Source organism: Anas acuta, chromosome 1, assembly GCF_963932015.1.
Source record: "Anas acuta chromosome 1, bAnaAcu1.1, whole genome shotgun sequence".
NCBI lineage: Eukaryota > Metazoa > Chordata > Aves > Anseriformes > Anatidae > Anas > Anas acuta.
The window spans coordinates 125,708,462-125,730,364 of NC_088979.1; the positions used below are offsets into that span (position 1 = coordinate 125,708,462).

The 21,903-nt window shown below is 39.0% G+C and overlaps 1 protein-coding gene across 1 annotated transcript in view; it reads right to left on the bottom strand.

Annotated features, from left to right (window-relative positions):
* The window catches only part of LOC137865820 (ovostatin), a 32,439-nt gene extending 20,055 nt beyond the window's left edge, over positions 1-12,384 (bottom strand). The window contains exons 1-15 of the mRNA XM_068701304.1: positions 12,205-12,384; positions 11,484-11,667; positions 10,969-11,125; positions 9,387-9,439; positions 8,464-8,484; positions 7,285-7,453; positions 6,662-6,746; positions 5,751-5,862; positions 4,652-4,766; positions 4,338-4,447; positions 3,549-3,707; positions 2,761-2,988; positions 2,208-2,265; positions 1,546-1,691; positions 265-414 (exon numbers count right to left, since the gene is read on the bottom strand). Of these exons, the coding sequence (XP_068557405.1) occupies positions 265-414; positions 1,546-1,691; positions 2,208-2,265; positions 2,761-2,988; positions 3,549-3,707; positions 4,338-4,447; positions 4,652-4,766; positions 5,751-5,862; positions 6,662-6,746; positions 7,285-7,453; positions 8,464-8,484; positions 9,387-9,439; positions 10,969-11,125; positions 11,484-11,667; positions 12,205-12,269 (1,812 nt within the window). The 5' untranslated portion in view covers positions 12,270-12,384. The remainder of the gene's footprint in view (positions 1-264; positions 415-1,545; positions 1,692-2,207; positions 2,266-2,760; positions 2,989-3,548; positions 3,708-4,337; positions 4,448-4,651; positions 4,767-5,750; positions 5,863-6,661; positions 6,747-7,284; positions 7,454-8,463; positions 8,485-9,386; positions 9,440-10,968; positions 11,126-11,483; positions 11,668-12,204) is intronic.
* Between the last annotated feature and the right edge of the window lie 9,519 nt (positions 12,385-21,903).

Below are 21,903 nucleotides of genomic sequence, written 5' to 3' on the forward strand. Positions count from 1 at the left end.
CCTGTTGACTTGTGATCATCTACTGAAGTTTCCCATATGAGCATATGAGTCCTAGAGTCACTGGTTAAATCAAATCCCAGGTCCTTTACAGGACTTCTGACTGCCAAGAAACAAAGGCTGTGCATTACATATTATAGATGGTTCATGGCCAGCACATGCAAAAAGTGGTAGATGTTTAACACAGTCTCCAGTAGAGAGACATGTCAATGGAGAAGAAAACAGTGCTTCAGAGAAAGAGACAGTGCATTTGTTTGGATAGCTTACCATTTCTGCAGACAGTTCTGTCTCAGTCTTCAGGAGCAGCACACTCTGATCTACTGCCCTCACAGCACAGAAGGAGTTAGGAGCAGCTTCTATAACTAAGCTGACATTGGAAGCTGATTGCATCCGTTTTTCAGAGAATTGCATCTGGACCTAAAATTTATCAAACACATATTGGTATGGATAATCCCTACTACTCAGGGCTTCTCTAGATTTCTGTGAAAGGAGGATGAGAAAAAGAGTAAAAGCTCTTTTGTTAAAGCACAGCTGGTCTGACCAGAGGGTGATGTCTGGTCTCCACTGCCTCTGTTGACCAGACCTCAACTATAACGGGGTTTTAGGCAATAAGACTCCCACGTTATGGCAACTTAAATGAAGACAACCTTAAGTGATTTAAAAAGAAGTGTGATTCTGTTGCTGCTATTGTCAAACCAAATCTGATTATGACACTGACTACATGTAATAAGCACTACAATGAGCAAATCATATTTTTACTAGGTCCATGGACCTTAGGAATTGAAGTACAGATCTGGTATGAATCCTGTCATAGAGAAATCTTTTTGATACTTGTGTTACATAAGAGGGGAAAAGTGTGTGTGTGTGTTGGGGAGGGAGGGGGGAAGAGACTGTATCAGGTAAATGAAAACATTATCCTTAACACCATTTGTTTTTTTCTTCTGTTTTGTTTCATGATAGACATCTTTTAGCTTTCAGAAACTGAACATGAGAAAAATCTTAAAAGTGAAATCTCAATTCAAAATGGCTAATCAATACGTTTCACATGAAAAAAAATATGGAAAACAAACAAACAAACAAACACATGACCTTAGACCCCAAGATTTTTATTTTTGCTTCCTTTTCTATATGTATTTAGTTGTTATAAACATAAACTACATTTTTTTCCACAGAAAAACTATAAAAAATTAGATTACATTGTGAAGTGGGGTAAGACTAAAGTATGTTTGCTATGTTAAAGCATAGACTGTCAAAACGAAATAAGACACTAGTTTAGTACTGGAGAAGTGGGTACAATATGGGAGTAGTGTATTTCCAGAAAAGTAGTTTTTAATGTTAAAGCAGATTTGCCTTTTGGCAATAAAGCCAGGAGGTGGTGGTAGGGGAAAGATCTAAGACTAAAGAGAAAAAAGGAGAATAAAGAGAGAGATGCTGAGAGAAGTAGATGGAAACGAGAAGTAAAACTGGAAATTTGTTACGAACGTGTGCATAAAGAATACGTATTTATCTGGCAACATGTAAGACTCGCTCTGTCTCAGTGTCTCTCACCTTGTTTTTGAAGCACTTCTCAACTGGAAATCGGACACTGTCTGCCACCAGCTCCTTGTCAGGATGTAAGGTGTATACTAGCAGCCAAAGGGCTGGAGCCATTTTCTCACTGACCTCAAGTGGGATGGTGAAAGTGCCATTTTGATCTGTTATTAGAGAGGAAGTGACAAAAAAAGAAACATACCCAAAGGTGACTGCACTACTGCTGTAGTAGCCATCATAGACAGACATGCATCAGGACCTGTCAGTGGAGCAACCTGTAGTCAAACAATAAACTGAAAAATCCTGGAGTGACAGGGAGTGTCCAGGAGGTGACATGTCAGGGCTTAAACCCAGATGCCCTCAGATTTATTGTCAGTTTGAATAGGTGACCAGATTCAGACAGCCTCCCCAAGACAGACTCTCTGCATTCCCTCCATTATCCTTTGGGGACATCTTTACAGGACACTATTTCTTGAATTATATCTGAAACTAGTTTATTGACTAAATGATTTTATAGTGATCTTACTAGTAATGCACTTGTGCATGGGCATAGAGAGATACTACCATCTCAACAGCTGCTGGGTACATCCAAGAAGTCTTGTCTTGGTCCCCTGTTAACCCCTTTTTTTTTTCTTTTTTTTTTTTTTTAATTGCAGAAACATGATGGCAACTTAACTCACCAGCTTGGATATTAACTTTAATTTCCCCTGTAAGGACAATCTTGCCTTTTGCCATGCCCTGTACAGAAAACAACAATACATTTATGGGTTGGTAGAGGTTGGAGGAAGAAAATGACAATCAAGTTCAATGTACATAGATATGGCAATTGAAGCATGTGCATTGGGATGGCTTCACATGCTTAAACATCTGCCATATGGCACTGCTGATGTTACTGGCAAGGAGGCAGCATAAAAAGGAAGGGAAAGGAGTAGGGCAGAGAATACCATGAAGAGTTTCTGGTAGAGAAGGGAAATTAACCATAGCCCAAGCCAATATGAAGGGGGTTACTTGCTACAAAATTAAGTAGCACAACCAGAAATTATGGGTTATTTTGCCTGAGCAGGTACTTTTGCCAAGCCAGCTCAGTACTGCTTCTGTTCATGGATCATTGTGGTGGCTGGTTATCCAGAGTCTGGAAAAGCACTACCATAATTGCTGGAGGTAAAGCTCACTGCCCAAATAGTTGCCTAGTAAAGCTCTTTCAGTGAAACTCTGTAAGAAACCCATGCTCACCACATAGTAGAAGTTCATGATGTTAATATGTTCATATCCTTCTGTGTTCAATATGTAGTGCACAGTGATCATCCTTTTCTGCCCACAGCTCAGATCTTTCCACAAAGGCTCAATCCTCACAAAGCTGCTAGTCCAGGAGTAGAAGCGTTGGACAGAGAGAGATGCATCGGGGTACGAAGGCTCTATCCAGCCTTCAGAGTGGCACTGGTCACTGGTTTTGTATGTTGCCTGATTAGGAGAGGTAACGGGGAAGAAAAGTAAAACAAACATGACTCACTACAGAAACCGTTATCGTGTGCTCACATCAAAATGATTAGTTCACACAATGCACTATCTAAGAACTGCATCTTAAGACAAACTGGGAAGGAAGAAATATCACACTGGTCTTGCAGCCTTGCAGCAAGCCATTGAATTGTAACAACTCAGGTATTTTCCTCACTTCTTTTATTTTTTGGGAGTTATTTTTGGGGATTTTATTTTTGAGAGTTCTAGAATATTAAATAATACAAAGAATGGACATTTTTATTACCAGAATTCAAACCTCATCCAATCTTTTGGGGGTTCAGTTTGAGACTAGCCCTCTCCCTCTCCCTCTCCCTCTCCCTCTCCCTCTCCCTCTCCCTCTCCCTCTCCCTCTCCCTCTCCCTCTCCCTCTCCCTCTCCCTCTCCCTCCCCCTCTCCCTTTCCCTTTCTCTCTCCCTGTCCCTCCCACTTTCTCTCCCATCTTCCCCCTTCCTTTTTACTCCCCCTTATCTTCCCCCCCCCCCCCCCCCCCATTCTGTACTCACTTTCAGACTGATCTCAGGATCAAACATTTCGGATGTGTCAATGCTAAACTCAGCGATGCCATTAACATCAGTGGTGAAATTGTCTACATTCTTGTTATTGACAAATAGCTGAATGACCTCATTGGAAAGAGGGGAGTTGTCTTTGTCTACCAGCTTGATCTATAGGAGAAGAAAATACCAGACATGTTTATCTTGTTATCTTTCTCTGTGTAGATATGCATGTTTTTCATCCTTTCCTTTCAGTGCTGCTGGTAAGATGACCTTATCCTTTCCTCACTGAAAAAGGCTAAACTGAATGTAAGACAAAGAAAGATACATTTATACCTCCGCTTTAAATCACTGACAGAGTGATGTGGGATTTGTCAACAAACATAAAATCATGAAAAGCCTTTTTGAGACAGAAACTATTTCCTGCATATTTCCTTGTATATTTGTTTTGTTTTGTTTTGTTTTACTCTGTCTTCCCTCATTGCTCAGTATTATTTTTTTTCATTTGTAATGGTCAGTTCTGAAGGGAGAAGCAGTGATTTGTATCAAACTGAAAACACAAGTTAGAAAAATACTAATTAATGGATTGTTTTGATGCAAAGTATTTCTGGCAGAAACAAACTCAGAATAAGTTTATACTCTTCAGTATTCGGAATTACTGATAAGGCACTCTATATGTAAAGAAAGAAGCTTGGGGAGAAAACAATCCCCCCAAAATAGTCCCCTAGTTTTTCCCGTCTTGGCAGTCTTGTGATATCTCATCAGTCACCTTCACTACAAACTATCTGTGCCTTCACTTACCTGTCCAAAGTAGGGAATTCCTCTTCTGTAGTGGCGATCCATATTCTCAAACTGCAAACTGCTCATCACTCGAGTTATGGAAATAGACTGAGTAGCTGTAAGTTGCAGACCTGTAAGACATGTCTGGAGTCAAGAGAAAATACACTTTGTCTTGTATATAGCTACATCAGAGGTAGCATTTACCTGGAAATTATCTCCTTGCTTATAAAAATAGGAAGACATCCTTGTGCTCAGCAGACAGAGGCTGAATATCCTCTACTGTATTTTTCTAACCACACCACTGTTGCTGTTTCTGACTGTCTAGAAGGGATTACCTGTTCCTTTCTCTGTGACAATGGCTTTCACATCAAGATTCCTCATATAACCGATGCGATTTAGCTCAAAGATGTTGGAACTGAAAACATGGGAGAGGCAGCCATCAGTTTCCAGCTGGAAAGGGAAGAAAAATTCTGTTACCAAGGATCACAGCTTACTAAGGATATTGGCAATATACGATGCCCTTCTTTGGTGGTGTCTTTAAAAATTACTGAAGTCTCAGGCAGATGCTTCCTATGACACTGCCTAACACCCATGACCCAGGACAGCATGCAATGTTCTTAAGTCCATCAAACTGCTGTTGAAATGTCCTGAGAGGTAACTGCCAGGCAGCAATGGGAGAGGAAAGGCACTCCTGTCAGTTTCTGCATGACAGGAGAGAAAAAACTCTCACAAAGAGTTATATCTTCCTCTCATTGTCTAGCAGATCTTGCCTCTGCCTGGGAGATTACTAATGCATGTGAAACCAACTGTGGATGCATCACATGATCTCTTTTCTTCACATTTTTAATTTTGAAATTCTTGTTCTACTGTTTTGGAAATACCGTGCTGCATAGTTTTGTATGAAGACAGCTCTGCTTAACTAGATGGGTATTCAACTGGTGAGACAAGTGAAAGTAAAGTTCTTGGGTCTATATACATGTATTTCCCACATCTGGGAAATACTTGTACCTGAAGAATGCCAGGCCTTCCACAGCAGAGTGAAAATGGGGAAAAATTGGCTACTGAATTCTATCAGTTAAAATGAGTTCTCAGCTGTCAAGAGAAGAATTTTCCATAGCTTTCAAAAAGGAGTCCTTTCCCATTACTTTTAAATTGATCAATATAGAACCGATGGAGGTATCACTACCTACACTTTTCAGGTGGGTCATAAAGAAAGAACATGTCAGTCCTTCTTCAGGCCTGTTGGAAAACCAGGACAATTAAGTGCCCAGAGTTTCTGGCTAGTGATCTAAGTGAATAGGTGAGTTCAATGAAATGAAGCATTGAGGAAAGAAAAAAAAAATAAAAATAAATAAATGTTGTGAGCAAAGAGAGAGAAGCAGGAACATGGAGGAAAAGGCAAGCACAAAGAGGAATTATAATTATGCATCATACATCTTTTGTAAATGATTGACAAACTGGGCTTTTCTTGCATCTTCCATATGAATCAAAATCCCTGCACACGCTCAGCTGGACTTTCCCCTCAACAGGCTGGCCATAGGTGTACCTAGGGGAAGAAGAAAAACGTCAATGAGAGGATGCTTGAAAAACTGACTTAAGGAATTTATGCAGGAATAGACCCAGGTTGAGAAGGGATCTAGCAAGCCAGACACTAGGGTGATTCCACAATTTCTTTCTAACTTTCTTTCTGTTACAGAAAGATAATACAAATTGCAAGTTGAAATACTGATGAGTTTGTTTTCACCCATGAACCAGAACCATACCATAAATATAAAAATAACACCTATAAGGATGATGCCCAGACGTAACTGCCAACCAAATTATGACTGTTTTCTCCATTCTTCTTCTTAGAGTGAAGTCCTAGACTCACTGAGATCAAAGCAAAACTCCTCATAATTGTAAGGGGTTCAGGATTTCAACCATCAGTTATAAGTTACAAGTTCTTTGTATTAGAGTAAACAAGGTCTTTCCAAATGACTATGCTTAGTGGGGAAGTTAAAGACAGATGAAACATTAAGACCCACTTTAGAATTTAACAGTGTTAAGCTGAACAAAGGCCCCCCTCTGAGGTGATTTGCTGGGAGAAGACACATTGTACTTTAAAAGGGGACTCCGTGAAATATTTGGTTAACCAACCAAACACCACTGAGAAGAGAATACTCATACAATAAAATGAGAGGAGAATACAAGTAAATGAAAACTCCAACCATCAAGTCAGCCCTAACCAACCTCTTCTGAAGCCCTATTTATTCTAGTCTGTTCTCTAAGTCCTTTCTCTTTCCCCAGTCTTTGGGAAGTTCTTGCTCTTCAGTATGTTTACTAATCGCTCTGCACCTGGTACTTACACTCCACAGACTTTCACTGTGAACTCTGAATCCATGACTGTAAGACTTTCTGGTGCAGTGACTATAACATCAAATTTTGGCAACACTAGAACAAAGAATAAAAAGACAAAGAAACCAACACTGTCATATTGTTTCTCCTGAGATGAAATTAGATATAACTTTAGTCACAGATGGAATGAAAGCTCAGCACTGGGGTGTCAAGATAGCCAAGAAATGGCCTGATCAGTGAAGGTTCGTTTAACTATTAATTCAAAGCTTTGATGAGAATGATGAAAATGACCATTCTGGATGATGAATTCTGTGATATCTAGAACTCTTGCAAAGCTATGGCCAGAAAGTTAGTGGACCTGTCTGGGAGAAGGTTAGCTCATCACAGTGGATTTTTCTATCAATTTATTGATTTATTATGCAGATTCTTTTCCCAGATGAATCTGTGCAAATTGGTTAATTTCTGTCGTCTTTTTACTTTTTCCCCCCCTCTATTTCTTAATGACAAATAAAATAATAGAAGTTACATTTGCCAGGAAGGTGTCTGAAGTATTAGCAATCATAAGGCTTGCTTGATAAGACTCATCTCTAATAATGTTTTCTACTCTGAATTAAAACCAGCAGGTGGCATTTACCATATTCCTCCACAAGGAAAGAATAATTTGTTCTATCTCCTGATTTCTTTTCTATGATAATTTTATAGTTCCCCAGGATAGGCTCTTCAGTTAGTGGGAATTCAATCTGGACAATATTCATCTCTGATGTCACATTTTGCCACTGAAAGATCCTGTTGTTCCATGGATCCTGAAGAAAAAAAGTATATAGATTCACAGTTTGTTTGCCTCAGAAATCTTTTGCAACTAGCATACAAAACCAGAAACAAAGAAGCATAGGGCAAGTTGCTCTTAATTCATTGAAGAAGCTGTTTAATGCAAATGCTTATTGAGATAAATTATGCCTTGGTACTCCAGTTATTAATGTTGCTGGATTCTCATCTGATGATCTCAGATTTAGCTATCCTTTGCAATCCTAGGTATTAGTCTCAATGATCAGAGGAAGTTGCACTACACTGTTTTCCCATGCTCCTTAGCATGTATTTTACTAGTTTTGTGTCAAGGGGGAAAAGAAAGAAAATCCCTTCTTCATGCTTCTTCTTCACCCTAGCTTAAACAAATCCCCCCCACCCCCCCCACCCTTTTTTTTTCTGCTGCCAGAAGGAGGAAGGGAACATTTCTTCTATACTGAAATGTCCTCTGACTGTATTTTATGCTAGTTAGGTTACAGAATACTAACTCATACCATTTCCTTGAACTCTTTACAACACAGACTGAAAAAAAAAATGCACACAAAACTCCAAATATTTATGATTCAACGCAAACTAATATCACATTATTTCACAGTGTAAGAAAATTTTGCAGGAATATTGTCTAGATGTGTTTTGTGATTAAAAACCACTGCAAAATGCAATGAAAGTGACAGTACAGCTACTAATTTTACTCAATGCCCATATTTGTTCACAGTTTTGAGTTATGAAAAGATATACTCCAAAACAAGTTGAACAAACTGGACGTGGTGTAAGGGAGTCAAAGACAGGCATAGGAACAGTACAACTTTTATAACTGCTGAGATGAAAGCAGATATGTTTTCCGTGTTAGTAAAGATTGAACAGCATCCTGGAATTTTATGGAGTTTCTGTTAATTTCTGCCAGTGTATTCATGATCAGGATATGGCTTAATATAAACTAATATAAGCATATGTGCTCTAGATTTTTTGTTTATAAGTGTGGTACATTACAAAGAGAAAAATCTCCTACCTGAATAGCAATCAAGGGGTACTGAAAAAGGAAAAAGAAAAAAAAAATGGGAGAAGAAATTAGATGTCTGAACAAACACAAATTATTTTTCTCCAGGATTGTGAGGACTGCTTAACTAATAAGAAGTATAATTCCAGATCTCATAATCAGTTTTCATAGCAGTTCTACATCAATAAGTAGATTACAACAAGGGACCGGATGAAATGATAATGCTGGGATAGGCTCTGATCATACTGGATTTAGGGGAAATCAGAAGCAGTTAATTATGCAGAGTTACAGTGGTGCATGTAAATCATGATTTGGGCTTCTTTGATCTTACATCTTCCCTCTGTTTATATAGCACCAGATTTTTTGGTAACACTGTGCTGTCTTCTGCTTTACAACTACATGAAAAGAGGCCAGTAAAGATCCCTCTATCTCTTGTATTATGTATCATTAGCATGAAGACAGCTTACTGGCAATGAAAAAAAAGTGTCACTGATGAAATAAACAGTCATGGTAAGTCTTTTCATTTCCTCTTTTTTAAAACGAGCAAAGTACCGTAGGTGGTTGACTTGCCTATTTTTGCAAGCAACAATTGCTGAATGGTAATAGCAGGAGACTGTCAAGTGGGCTTTCTAGTCAGAGCTATAAATAATGTCTGCAGCACAAAGGCAGGGGGTTTTTAAAGCCTCTTTCCCAGCAGTAGCAAGAGGTCTTGTGTCAGGAGTGCAATCTGCTACAGACTTGTCCAGTTACATGTGACTGTAAGGTAAGGGTAGAACATATCACATGCTTAGGAAATCTTGTTTACTTTTTGCATGTAGTCTCTGCAAAAACTCTCTTTTTTTTTTTTTTCCCCCCAGCAAACTGTTTACGTAAAATCTGAGGGGAGTTTGTGTCCCAGTAATTTTAAATACAGGGAAATATTTCAGATCACTCACCATCTCTTGAACAGGTTTAAAATTGAAATCCAGAGCAACAACACGAAACATCACTGGAAAGACATGGAACAAGGTATTAACGGTACTGGAGCTAATTTAGCTGAGCATGAGTTTTTGCTTTTATTAGCACTTCCAGTTTCATTGGATCTTCTAACAAACCCACTTGCACAGGATGTAAGTAATAAAATGCATCTGAAGATAAAAGAATGCTATGGGGACTTTGCTGAGTGCACTTTCCCCCAGCATTGTATTCTCACTCTTTCATGAAAGTTTGCTTAACCTCAGAGAAAAGGGATGGCTGCACTGCAGTGCAGGTCAGGTAGTCTCAACTGACTGCCATAATTCTTTCAGTGGCTGTCTGCATGATGTAAGAAAATTTGTTCCTCTTCATTACCCAATCTCTAAAGTGAGGTTTGTTGCTTTGAACATATGAAAGCTCCTAATATTACTGCAACTCGGCAAAGTGTCAGTTTTTCCTAATGCAGTACAATCCTTGTTAGTTAAGTTTGTTCTCATCTTGTACATATTTTTAATTTTATTTATTTATTTATTTTTTACAAAAGCAGAACTGAAAGAATGACAATCACTACACAATGAAAATCAGAAAATAGCATGCTTCAAAAATGTCCTTACAAACCATTATGTTTTTGTTCAATTTAACCTACTGCTTCCCCCCACCTCAGTGCCAAACAATCTGTCAAATAATCAGGCTGTGTTTGTGAGTCACCTTGGTGGAACCAAATTCTGATTGGTAAGCTTTCCTTTCTGCAATCTGTTAAGACAGAACTCATCCCCAATTAAAATATAGATGATCCAGTCTAACTGCTATGTTATTTGGCTTACCTCTGGAAAGAAATATTCTTTCAGTGTTTCCCACAATGTTGTTTTAGAAACCTTAAAACCTAGCAGTGAATTAAGAAATTGATGGGAATAAATAGGGCTTTGTGTATGTGGAGTTCTGCTCTACAGCAACATGAGAAGTATGGATAGCTAAATAGCATAAATGTCTCAACTTTGCAGGAAAAAAAAAATAAATTATATATATATATATATATACATATATACATATACACACACACACACACACACACACACACACATATATATATATATAAAGTCCTAAGCTATGAGAACTAAGAGGGCAAATAACATGATCTTTTATTTAAAAAAAAAAAAAATTTATTTAATTTTTAAATCATGGTCTTGGTCTTTTGTCTGTCTTTGAAGCTGACTAGTATCACAGACTGTGGGAGCATTGTTTCAGCCAGCAATATAAATAGTGATCTTATCACTTCTTTCTACTTGCTTGGCTTGTTACCAGGAATGAAATGACAGCAGTAAAAGCTCCCCTCTTCTCTTAATTGAGGAAGGGACAAATAAAATGAATAGAAACTGTCTGACGGTAGTCTTCTGCCATCCTGAGGATGACTCTCTGAGCTTCACAGCAAACACCCAGCATGGTTTTAACAGAAATTCTGAAGAAGGTGTCTAGATTGTAGCTCAGCCTGAGGAATACCCTTCATAAAAAGTTTATCTGAAGAAATTGCATAAGGGAAATGCCATCAACTAAACAGATATTCACCACTCTGTCCTGGTTTGTAGATGGGTTTGTCTGTCTGCACAAAGACAAAGCTCTCTGCATTCCAAATCATCACTGACCGCCGCTCTTCCAGGCTAACTGTGGTGCCTTTGGCAGAGAAGGAAATGAAAGCCAGTGGGACAGAATTGACAGGAGGAATCTGTAAGGAAACAAGAAAACAAAGGGACAATGCTAGTCTCAAAGTCATTTGCTCCAGAACCTGTTGAACACCCATGGACTACCCATGGACTAGACTCCTAAAAAGAGAAACCCATCTCACTCCCATCATCTGAAATGTCTTTCTTGAACCTTTCATATTTCCTATGTCTATTAAAAATCTCTCCTTGTCTGTCACCTTTTCTCCACTTCCTTTTGTTTCTTCAACATGTCTTATTCCTACTGCTGCTTGTTCCCTTCCTGCTCTTTCTTGACCCTCCCTCCATTTCCTATAAGCCTCTGACATCAGCCGTTCCAACAAGTTAACTTTTCCATTGGGACATAGAGTAAAATTAATTTACCGTGAAGTTGAAGCACTGTAGATCATTGCTTGCCATCATGGTTTTCTCAAAAATAGTGGTGTTAACAGCACCATACTCAAGGATGACTCTAACAGATATCGTTTGATTGAGGTTGAGGAACTGTAGGCAAACCTGGCCTGGAGAGTCATTTTGGAGGACAGCAGGCACCATCAGAACATACTGCCTGTGAGATCCAACAGCACAGTGATCACATCATAGAGAATTGAGAAACAGCCTCAACAGGAAGAAACAAATGCAAAGTGTTTGTATTGTTCAATACCTGCTGGTTGGTATGGAATAAACATAAGACACTCTTGCTGGTGCCCCCCACTTCTGCCCTACAGCTCCTGACAAGTTCAGCCTTTGTTTCCCCACACAGCTCTGCCAGTGCTCCCTACTGTTACGCTTTAGCCCATCACCTTACTCCTGGAATCATCTGCTTTTCTGCTTTTAGCAAAGTATATTGTTGCTACTACTGCTATTGTCCTTTCTGAACACAAACATCAACTTCTCTGGAAGTTCTTCAACAGGTGGAAGGTCTGCTTGGTATTTAAAGAGAACCATTCATTTGATATCCACACTCCAGGTTAACTTAGCTCTCCAGATATGAAAGATGAGTCATAACAGTATTTAATATTTACAGTAAAAGTAGTGGCATCAACTAGCACTGTCTTTAAAGCCTTACAATGAATACTATTAGTAATAATATGGTAGTTCTTACGGCTCAGGTTCCTTTCCAGCTGTTACATGCAGGAGGACAATAGCCAGAAGAAACTTCAACCACATTTTTCTCACTGGGAGACAGAAGAAAGAGATAAATTCTCTTCCCAAGAAGTAATGCGTTGCTTGCTACTTTAACAGTTCTGCAACATTCCTCACCAAGAGCTCCAGACAAAAGGAGTTGGCCCTTCAACTCCTCTCTGGTTCCTTCCTTAGATGCTAGTGCCTTTATAATTGCAGTAAGGGGTGGAGATCCTAGTCTATCCTAATTCCTTCAAGAACCTCCCCTAGCCCTACTGCAAACTACACCACCAACCCACTGTCTCCAGATAGCAACACTTTGCTGCATTTCTCTGAATGTTTGCACAAAGTGTCCTTAGCAGTCTTGTTTTCAGGTGAGGGGCTTTTCTTCTTATGCTGATACTTGGAACAGAAAACAATGAAATGATCTAAAACAGAAGGAGCCTGTCAAACTACATTAATATTTGAGGGCTTATCCCTTCATTCTTGTAATTTACCTCCTGGATTCCCAGTCGGGGTGAAGTAGAATAATTTTCTATACTTTGACACCTGATTCTGTTTAAAATAATGTGTTGGCCTCTCTTCCTTCTTTTCTCTTCCTTCTTAGATATTTTGAATATCGGTGAGATGGACTAATCTCTGTCCATTAAGCACTTTGCAGTATTGTTGAAGTCTGTTTTATTTCAGCCTGAAATTAGCCAGTTGGGAGATCCTCAGGATAGCATTTTTGAGTTCCTCAGGGTTCTAGTTTTTACACCTCTGTGGAAGCTACTTAGTTTTTGTTTGTTTGTTTGCTCGTTTTTGTTTTGTATGTATGTGTGTAATGTATTTTTGGTTGGTTGATTGGTTGGTTTGGTTTGTTTTTAGGGGGAAAAAATCTACTTTCAGCCAAAGAACCAAAGAGCTTTTTTTTTTTTTTTTTTTTTTTTTTTTTTTAAGGATGAAGAAAAATTACCTCCTTCTTTTGTTTGGTATTGCTCTTAAGAGAAAAAGAAGTGCTCCATGTTCTGCTCCTCACAAGAAAAACAATGCTGTAAAGCAGTTGTTTGATAATTATGATTCCTTTTTTTTCCCATTCGTATTTTACTATGTGTATGTGTACTGGGTCTGGCTAGGATAAATTTATGAAGCCAGCTTTCTTCACAGAGCAGTTTGTATAGTGCTGTGCTTTGCATATGTGGCTAATCAGTGTTGATAAAACAGTGTTTGGCTGTTGGTGAACAGTGCTTGCACAGTGTCAAGGCTTTCTTTCTCTCCCAGAAAAAAAAAAAAAAAAAGTCAGTAGGCTGGGGGTGTGCAAGAAAGTGGGAGCGGACACAGCCAGGACAGTCCACCCAACTGACCAAAGCGACATCATGCTCAGCAGTAAAAGCTGGGTAAAGGAGGAGGAGGGGGAACATTCATAGTTAAGTCACTTGTCTTCACAAGAAACTGCTATGTGTACTGAGGCCCTGCTTCCCACCTAGTGGCTGGACATATGCCTGCCAATGGAAACTAGTGAATAGATTCCTCTTTTTTCTTTACTTCTATGTGAACATTTTTGCTTTTCATATTAACTGTCTTTATCTCATCAATCAAATATTTTTATCTTCCTTCTGTTCTTCTCTCCATGTTCCAGGAGAGGGAAGTGAGCAAAAGGCAGGGTGGGTACTTGAATGTTGGAAGTGTCAACCCCCCACTACATATTAGCAGAATGGGTAAAATTTATTAAAGAGAGATATGGTTTCAAAGGCAGAGCATCTTCAAAGAGGCATATTTTTCTCTGTTTTCCTGATAAACTCTGTGACTGCCTCTTCTTGTTTACTGCTAAAATGTGATGTAGGGAGTGGTAGGGTGTGCCACCCAGGACAGCTATGAAACTTTCTCCCTTTATGTTTGTAAATTTTCAGAGAGTATCAAAAAATACAAAACTGAAACAGGGCAGCAGCAAATAGTGGTCACCCAGAGCTTTGTTTGTGGCATGCTGTGGTTGCTTAGACCACAGACAACATTCTGATATTCTGCTCTGAAAGACCAGTTCCTTGTCCTAACAATTAAAGGGGATCTCTACCTGTGTTAACAATTCAGGAGCTTCACTAAGATATTCTTTTTCTTTATTTTTTTTTTTCTGTAACAAGATACCCACACCATGAGCTGTCAAAAACAAATTCACTGTCAAAGACTTGAACTAGAGTTGACATTGTAAAATAAGTAATGGCTTATATTGCATGTTCTTGCTCTTAATTATGAATTTATTACACCATAATAAAATATTCACTTCAGAGAGGTCCATCTGATAATTATTGTAGTCATGTATTCCTGCACAGATAATTTTCTGAGGCTAATTTTGAAAGTGTAAACGAAAGATCAAGTGGGTTAGGTGACATTCAAATGTTGTATAGGTAGGATAGATTAGCTGTGAAAGTTTTAACTTCCTGTTATAACGAAGTTTGTTTTGCCCATTTATAGGTTGGATTGTAGCTTTGATTAGAAAGTCCATGCGTATCTTCAAGAACTTGCACTAACCACAATGTCTTCTGTGCATATATGCCTTCTGAATGGTAACCAAACGTGGGACAGAAATGATCCATGCATCCTATGTCCAAACAATTCACTATGTTAGTTCAAACTTTCCACTAATCATAATGGAGAAGGTGAAGCTAATTATGAAATACGCAAACAAGAAATCATAGAATCATAGAATGGCTTGAGTTGGAAGGGACCTTAAAGATCATCTAACTCCAACCCCTCTGCCATGGCAGGGATGCCACCCACTATGTCAGGTGGACCGAGGACCTATCTAGCCTGGTCTTCCTCCTAATGTCTAATCTAATTCTATCCTCTTTTAGTTTAAGACCATTCCCCCTTCTTCTGTCATTGTCTATCTGAGTGAAGTGTCCTTCTTCATCCTTTTTATAAGACCCCTTTAAGTACTGAAAGGCTGCAATGAGGTCTTCCCAGAGCCTTATCTTCTTCAGGCTGAACATCCCTAGCTCTCTCAGCCTTTCTTTGTAGGAGAGGTGCTCCAGCCCTCTGATCATCTTTGTGGCCCTCCTTTGGTCCTGCTCTAACAGCCCCACATCCTTCTTCTTGTGCTGGGGACCCCAGATCTGGACACAGCACTCCAGGTGGGGCCTCATAAGGTCAGAACAGAGGAGGACAATCACCTCCCTCGACCTGCTGGCCACTCCTCTGTTGATGCAGCCCAGGATGCAGTTGGCCTTCTGGGCTGCAAGTCCACACTGCTGGCTCATGTCAAGCCTTTCATCTACCAGAACCCCCAAGAGATATGGTCACAGTGACTTCTGCATCAGGGAGTGACCTGACCTCACATTTTACTCATTATTATTGCTTAGAGCCCTATTTTTTATTTATTTATTTTTCCCTGTGGGAATCATGAAATGGCTCTTGGAAAATTCCAGTAGTCTCTGGAGTTCTGTGTTTTTTATTTTTATTTTGCTGTATTTGTAGCTGCTCACATTTAATTTCATTATAGTACTTCTTTCTTTTGCAGTTTATTGTCATATTCCAATAATTCTTTGTATTTGACTGAAGCAATGTAGGAAAGGAGAGTGGCAGTTCTTTGGGAGTTTGCACAGTACAGCAGAGCAATGTTAAACTGGCTAGCTGAGCCAGTAGTGAGTAGTGGCATGACTTCTGGCAAAGCCTGTTTGAGGAGATCCATGATTGCCTTGCTAGCAGCTGGCAGTCTGAAGCTAACTTGGATATGCCTACAAAATCTGTAGCTGTTATTTTTGTGGTGTAGACGCTAGCACTTTTCTTGTAAATGGGTTAATTGCTGCATTCAGAGGAGGATCAACACAAAGAAACTTAGTCATTACAGCTACATGAATTAATTGAAAAGCACTGAAGCAATATGTGACTTTGACTATGCTTCCTATAAAACTTTCTGTAAGCAGATTAGGTTGTAACAATTTGTTTAGGATACTAAAGGTCGAAATGCTTGGTTTGGCCCAGGTGGTTGGGGAACAATGTTGAAACACGGTAACTGCTGGTAAAGTCCTGCTTGACCAATAGGGTCTCCAGTCAAGCATGCAAGATTTCCTTCTTTGTTCTAAGATACATGGGCCCTGGAAAAGTTCCCTACCAGCAAAGCTAGCCAAAAGAACAGTGAGCTCATTATAGGAAATGCGTGTATCACTGGAGGAATTGTCACAGCTAGCAGTGATTTTGATGAGTAATAGAATTTCATTCAACAAAATGTGGTAGAGGGAGGGCTTCAGTGGTCTGTGATGTTTTCACTTCCAGAAGAGGCAGTGGTTTAAAAGGTGCTATGCGATAGTCAGCCAGTTGCAAGGATTCTGTTACACTCGTGACTCATATGAGTGTTGATGGATCATCTAGAACCTATTTTCAAAACTGACACCTTTATCTTCCTGTGTGATGAAGCCTAGGTGAGCAGACATAACCATGTGTGAGCTAAAGTAGTAAGACTGTCCTTAATATCCAGTTTTACTGGCAAACATGCCAGTCAAAGTTGGGTACAGTTGGAGTCTCACTACTGTCTCTGCTCCTGAAAAAACCTGAATGGATAATGGTATATTAAAGAAATTATGTTCCCTACTAATACATAGCTTACCTTGCAGAGCTTAGGCTAAGCTACAGACATTGTAGTACAGCTCAGCTATCAAGTTAGTCTGCACTTGTTCATGAGGTACTTTACTGTTTTAGTGCTTTCCTTGGAAGGATGGGATTAATTAGATACATCAAGACAGGAACTTTTGACATGGACTTCCAAAAATATAGCTAGTTAATTGATATTCTTTGGTGAGACAATGAGCTGACTGCATGCTCCCTCCTTAAACCTCCCATGCTAACACTCCTCAGCTCATAGTTGGTACTGAGAGGCTTTCTTGTTTACCAAAATGCTGTGACACAAGCTGCACATGATGTTGCCGTGTACTTTGCTCTCCTGGCTAGCAAGGCACCTGAAGCTAAAAGCCCTCTTTAGCATGCTGAAGTATGCCAAACACATTCTCTGACTTTTCAGCTTGTCAGGAAAATCGTGACTCCTTGTTTCTGCTTCACAGATACACATAACTCTCCTGTCTCCTGAGCCCTAAGTTTTGCCCTCTGTAAGTAGAAGCGTTTGCTTTAAGTGACAACTACTAACAGTCCCACGTAGAAAGAATTAGCTGTCTGAGGCTTTCAAATTGCCATAACTTTTCTCTACTCGCAAGACTGGGCTTCCTTCTTCTCTGGAATGATATGAGAGGGGAGATCTAGGAGTTTTGTTTCCCCTTGGGATGTCATCCAACAGAGTATGAAGCCTAAAAAGGCTTTATGGACATAATTCTACCCCTAAGTTTCTTTCATGGAGTTGTGGCTGCTCTTGACACAATAGCTCTCAAACATCCCTCTGAACAGCAACTTGGGCAGTGAGGAGGGAATGGTGGAGGAGTAATGCCTTTACATATTTCACATGTCCCCTACAATTCTGTGATTTTGCGATTCTATGGTAACACCAAATGTCTGAGACTACAGTCTCTTTATGATACATAGGAGCCACTTTGAACTTTTGCGGTTGACCAATACCTAGTTCCAAATTCATTTTGTTTATTGAAAACAACAGCAACAACAACAAAGCTTTCCACCATGATATAATAGAAATAGAGCTTGTTCCAGATACATTATGGGAGGCATGCAATTCAGAGCCTGCAGCTTTCTCTCCCTTTATCTGTTATTATTATCTATTTGGCAGCACAACAATACTCTTGTGTTACCCAATATAATTGCACTACTTCAAGGATGCCCCCCAGGGAGAGCCTGTGTTTGTGCCTTACACCCCTGACCTTATGCCTGAGAAGTGTTCTGTACTCATTCCTCAAACAGAAAGGCTATTTCTGCTTCCTCTCCAGTGCTAATGTATTCTGCAGCTATACATTGAACTGTTTAGCACTGCACAGAACATATAGGAGGATGTTGTCTTGAAGAAGTGCTGTCATTCTTAATTATCTTCTATTATATTTCTAAGCATTTGAGGCTTCCAAGTAGGCTGAGGGGAAACAAGTCAGCTTCAGGCAAACAGTGAGTCAGAGAAAGCCCCTGCTGCTTAGTTTTCCCTTTTAAAGAACTAGGTGTTTTTTAAGGCTACTACCTCATAAAACACTAGTGCCAGGCAAAAAACATCTGCTGGAGAGCTGGAGAGCCCTGAGTGGACATCAGCAAGATGTCACGTCCATGTGTAAAGTCATCCCTTGTTGCTAGCTTGAGGAGAGCACAATCATTTTGCTTTCACATGAATTGTATAGAAATTCTGCCAAGTGGCAAAGGCATGGGAGTTCTCGCTTCTGAGGAAAGCTTCCAGAATCTCTGCTATCACCTTTGCTCTGGCTTTCAATAATTTCTTTTTCCTGAACTACATAGCAATAGGCTTATAGTTCCTCAACCTATTTTGTGAGCCCACCACTGACACTGGCAGCACTTTATATTTGAAGAATCATCCACAAAAGAAATGGGAGTGTGGTTAGGACTAGTATATTTAAATAGATCTGGAAAACATTCAGTTTTGGGCCCCAAGAGTGCTCATTCACTGTATTTTTTCCAGCATTTCTTTTGCTGTTCATTTTAATTTTTATTCAAATATGTACTCTTGTTACTGGAGCTCCAATGCTTTGAAACCCACCTTCCGATCCTATAATTAAATTGCTTATTTATTAATCTCCTGTTCTAAATATCAATATCCAGGAAGCTGCCATTGAAAAACTAATTCCTGAGTCACCCACAAATCTATTTCAGATAAGGCCAGAAGTTTCTTTTTTTTTTTATTATTTTATTTTATTTTATTTTATTTTATTTTATTTTATTTTATTTTATTTTATTTTATTTTATTTTATTTTATTTTATTTTATATTTTATTTTACTATTAATTTTGGAGCTCATTTTCAAAAAAACATGTAGTTTTTGGTAAAGCTTCAGGTATTTGCACATTTGCCAATTTCAGCTCCAAATACATTCTTAGAACCTCAACCAAAAAAGGAGTGGACTACTGCACTGGTTCCACCTGCAGAATAAGTAAGAGCAGAGTGATTTTTTGCCTGAGCTCTCTGCAGTGAAGGTGCAAAGCCAGGCTTTGGCTTAATGAGGTACTCATTATTTACTGGGATGTACTAGAGAAGACATTCACAACTGGGAACAGTAAGCATCAAGACTGTTTGAGTGAGTATTAAAGATGTTCCTAGTTTTTCAATAGCACAGAAAATGTTAAAAAATCTAGAACCTAAAGTGTTTCTTAGAATACCACATTTTAATATTACTCATTAGTGATACCTGTGCACTCTGCCTTTCAGTGAGTTGATTGAATGATCTATGTGACCAAAGACACTTGCTCAACAGACACCACAGAGGGAAATGATATCCCTCAAGCTCTCTCTTTATTATAATGTGAGGGATGTTTGGACGTAGAAAACTCTACCTTCTGGGCACTATTCAGGCATAAATTGGCCTGCTGTAGAAGTGATATTGCTAAATACAACCACAAAGAGAACAATCCTTCAGAAAAGCCTTAGAACAGTCCCTCTTGAGCACAAATAAGAGCACAAACCGAAACTCTCAAACTTTTCTGTTGAGGGAATCAAGATTTTTGAAGCTGTCTAGGGTGGAAGTGCTTTGTTTCCAGTAAAAACATGGTTCTTTTTTTTTTTTTTTTCGTAAAATAGTAAATTGTTGACAGTTTTTCTGGAGTGAATTGTTAATTTTGAGCAATTAAGGAAAATAAAAGCTCCCCAGGCCTCAGAAAATATAAAAGAGGATTTTTTTTTCTCATAATCTTTAATATGTAGGGTCAGTCCTTTTCCTAAGTGTCTTCTGCACTTATCTTAGCTATACTTAGGCTTTAAGTTTTAAAAAACTATAAAGAATTAAAAAATAAGCTTCAAATTGATGACTGCTAAAGATAAGCATGCTAAATTCTTCTGACACAGCAAGTTTCTGTAAGCTGTAACTCAATGACCCTAACCTACAGCTATTCAAATATAACATGAGGATAGGCTCATGAGTGTAATGAGTATAGAAGCTCCCTCCAGAATTTGATCACTAGCAAGACACTGATGCATTTTTCCTTTGGCCTTTCAGGAGTTGAACCCTTTTGTCTGAGCTTTACATCTATCATGACTTTTTTTCATTGTTGTCTCGTGAGTTTTTTATGCTTGTTGACACTTGGTTTGGTTGAATATGAATGCTTGGAGGGGATTCAGTGACTTAGCATTGTTCAAGTTACACTCCTACTGTTTCTATATCAAACAAACAGAGATGTCATGGACTAGCATGATCTGAGAGGTGATCCTGTAAACAGTGGTAATAGTGAAAGCATACATTCCCCTAGCTTTCCTATTTAGTCTGGGAAGACTAAGTGAAACTTAGGAAAGAGACACAGAGGACTAAAACTAAATGAAATGATCTGGCGTAATTGATTATTTCTTAGATGTACAACTCCTACTTTTGATCATTTGGAGAGGCCATCCCCTACATGAAGCTCTGGAATGAATTGTCAAAACTATTCAGAAAAGGTTCATTTCAACCATTTAAGTAACAAGGTCATCACTCTGTTCAGATGTTAGGTGCATTTCAAAAAAAGTGCTTCATGATATGTAGTCAGTCTGGGACACAAGTTACAGCTAGCAGACTTGCTAAGTAATTCTGTTTAATTCTAGACTTTTCCTGGTGTGATAAGGTTAAATGGACCATTTTTTGTCTCCCAGGAATATTTTCTCTAGGATGAAACCAGTCCAAGCCTTACTTTGACAAGTGAAATAAAAACAAGTTATGAAACAGACACATAAAAATTCTCTAGTAAAGCCATGCAAGCTGGAGATCTAAAGTTGCCATAGGATGTAAAAAGGATGTACAGTTAAACGAGTAGTTCAGGCTTCTTTCCAGAAGCAAGGTCCACACAAGAAGGCACTATATAAGCACATACAAAAATTTTCCTCTCCCAATAAAAACCCAGAGTACAAAGCAGATATTAGTTCAGTGGTTTTATTCAGTGGTTCCCATTGTGAAGGTAGTGAAGAGAAAGCTAATATCTTCAACAGTCAATTGTTCCACTGACACCAGAGGAAAGAGAAAAAAAGTCTGTGGATTTGGTCTAAAATTAAATAACAGCCTGGTGTTATCCAAAGAAGATACAGCAATACTGAAGGCTGTGAAGGCTGCCTAGAAGGAACACACAGATCTTCCTTTGAAATACTGAAGAAGAGTTATCTGTCCCTTCTTCATTCTTGTTTCCCTCCCTAGTTCTCTGGCCAATTAGCCTCTGATCAGGGACTCCTTGCTGATATAATTCAGCTGGCTTTCTCAAATAAAGGCAGAGAGAATGTGGACAAGAAGGAAGCAATAAGTTAAAGGAAAGAGAAAATTACAGCTTAATTGTTGGAGACGACTCTCAATGTGAAACACTGCTAGTAATGTTGCATATGTTTGTTCTGAGTGACAATACTGAGCAGGGCTAATATATTGACCATGAGCTCAGCAAAGCCTCCAGCACTGATCAAAAGTTTATAGAAGGTGACTGAGCTGAAGGATTCACCTGAATAGTTACTGAGTCAGAGACATGAAGTCAGATTTCTTCTGTATTTGCTCTGTATCTTTTTCTGTTCTTTCAAGTAATATTTTTGTAAGTTCTGTCTACAGGAAAGCATTCTGCTTTGGTAAGGAGATACCAGGAGCTAAGTGGCTTGGC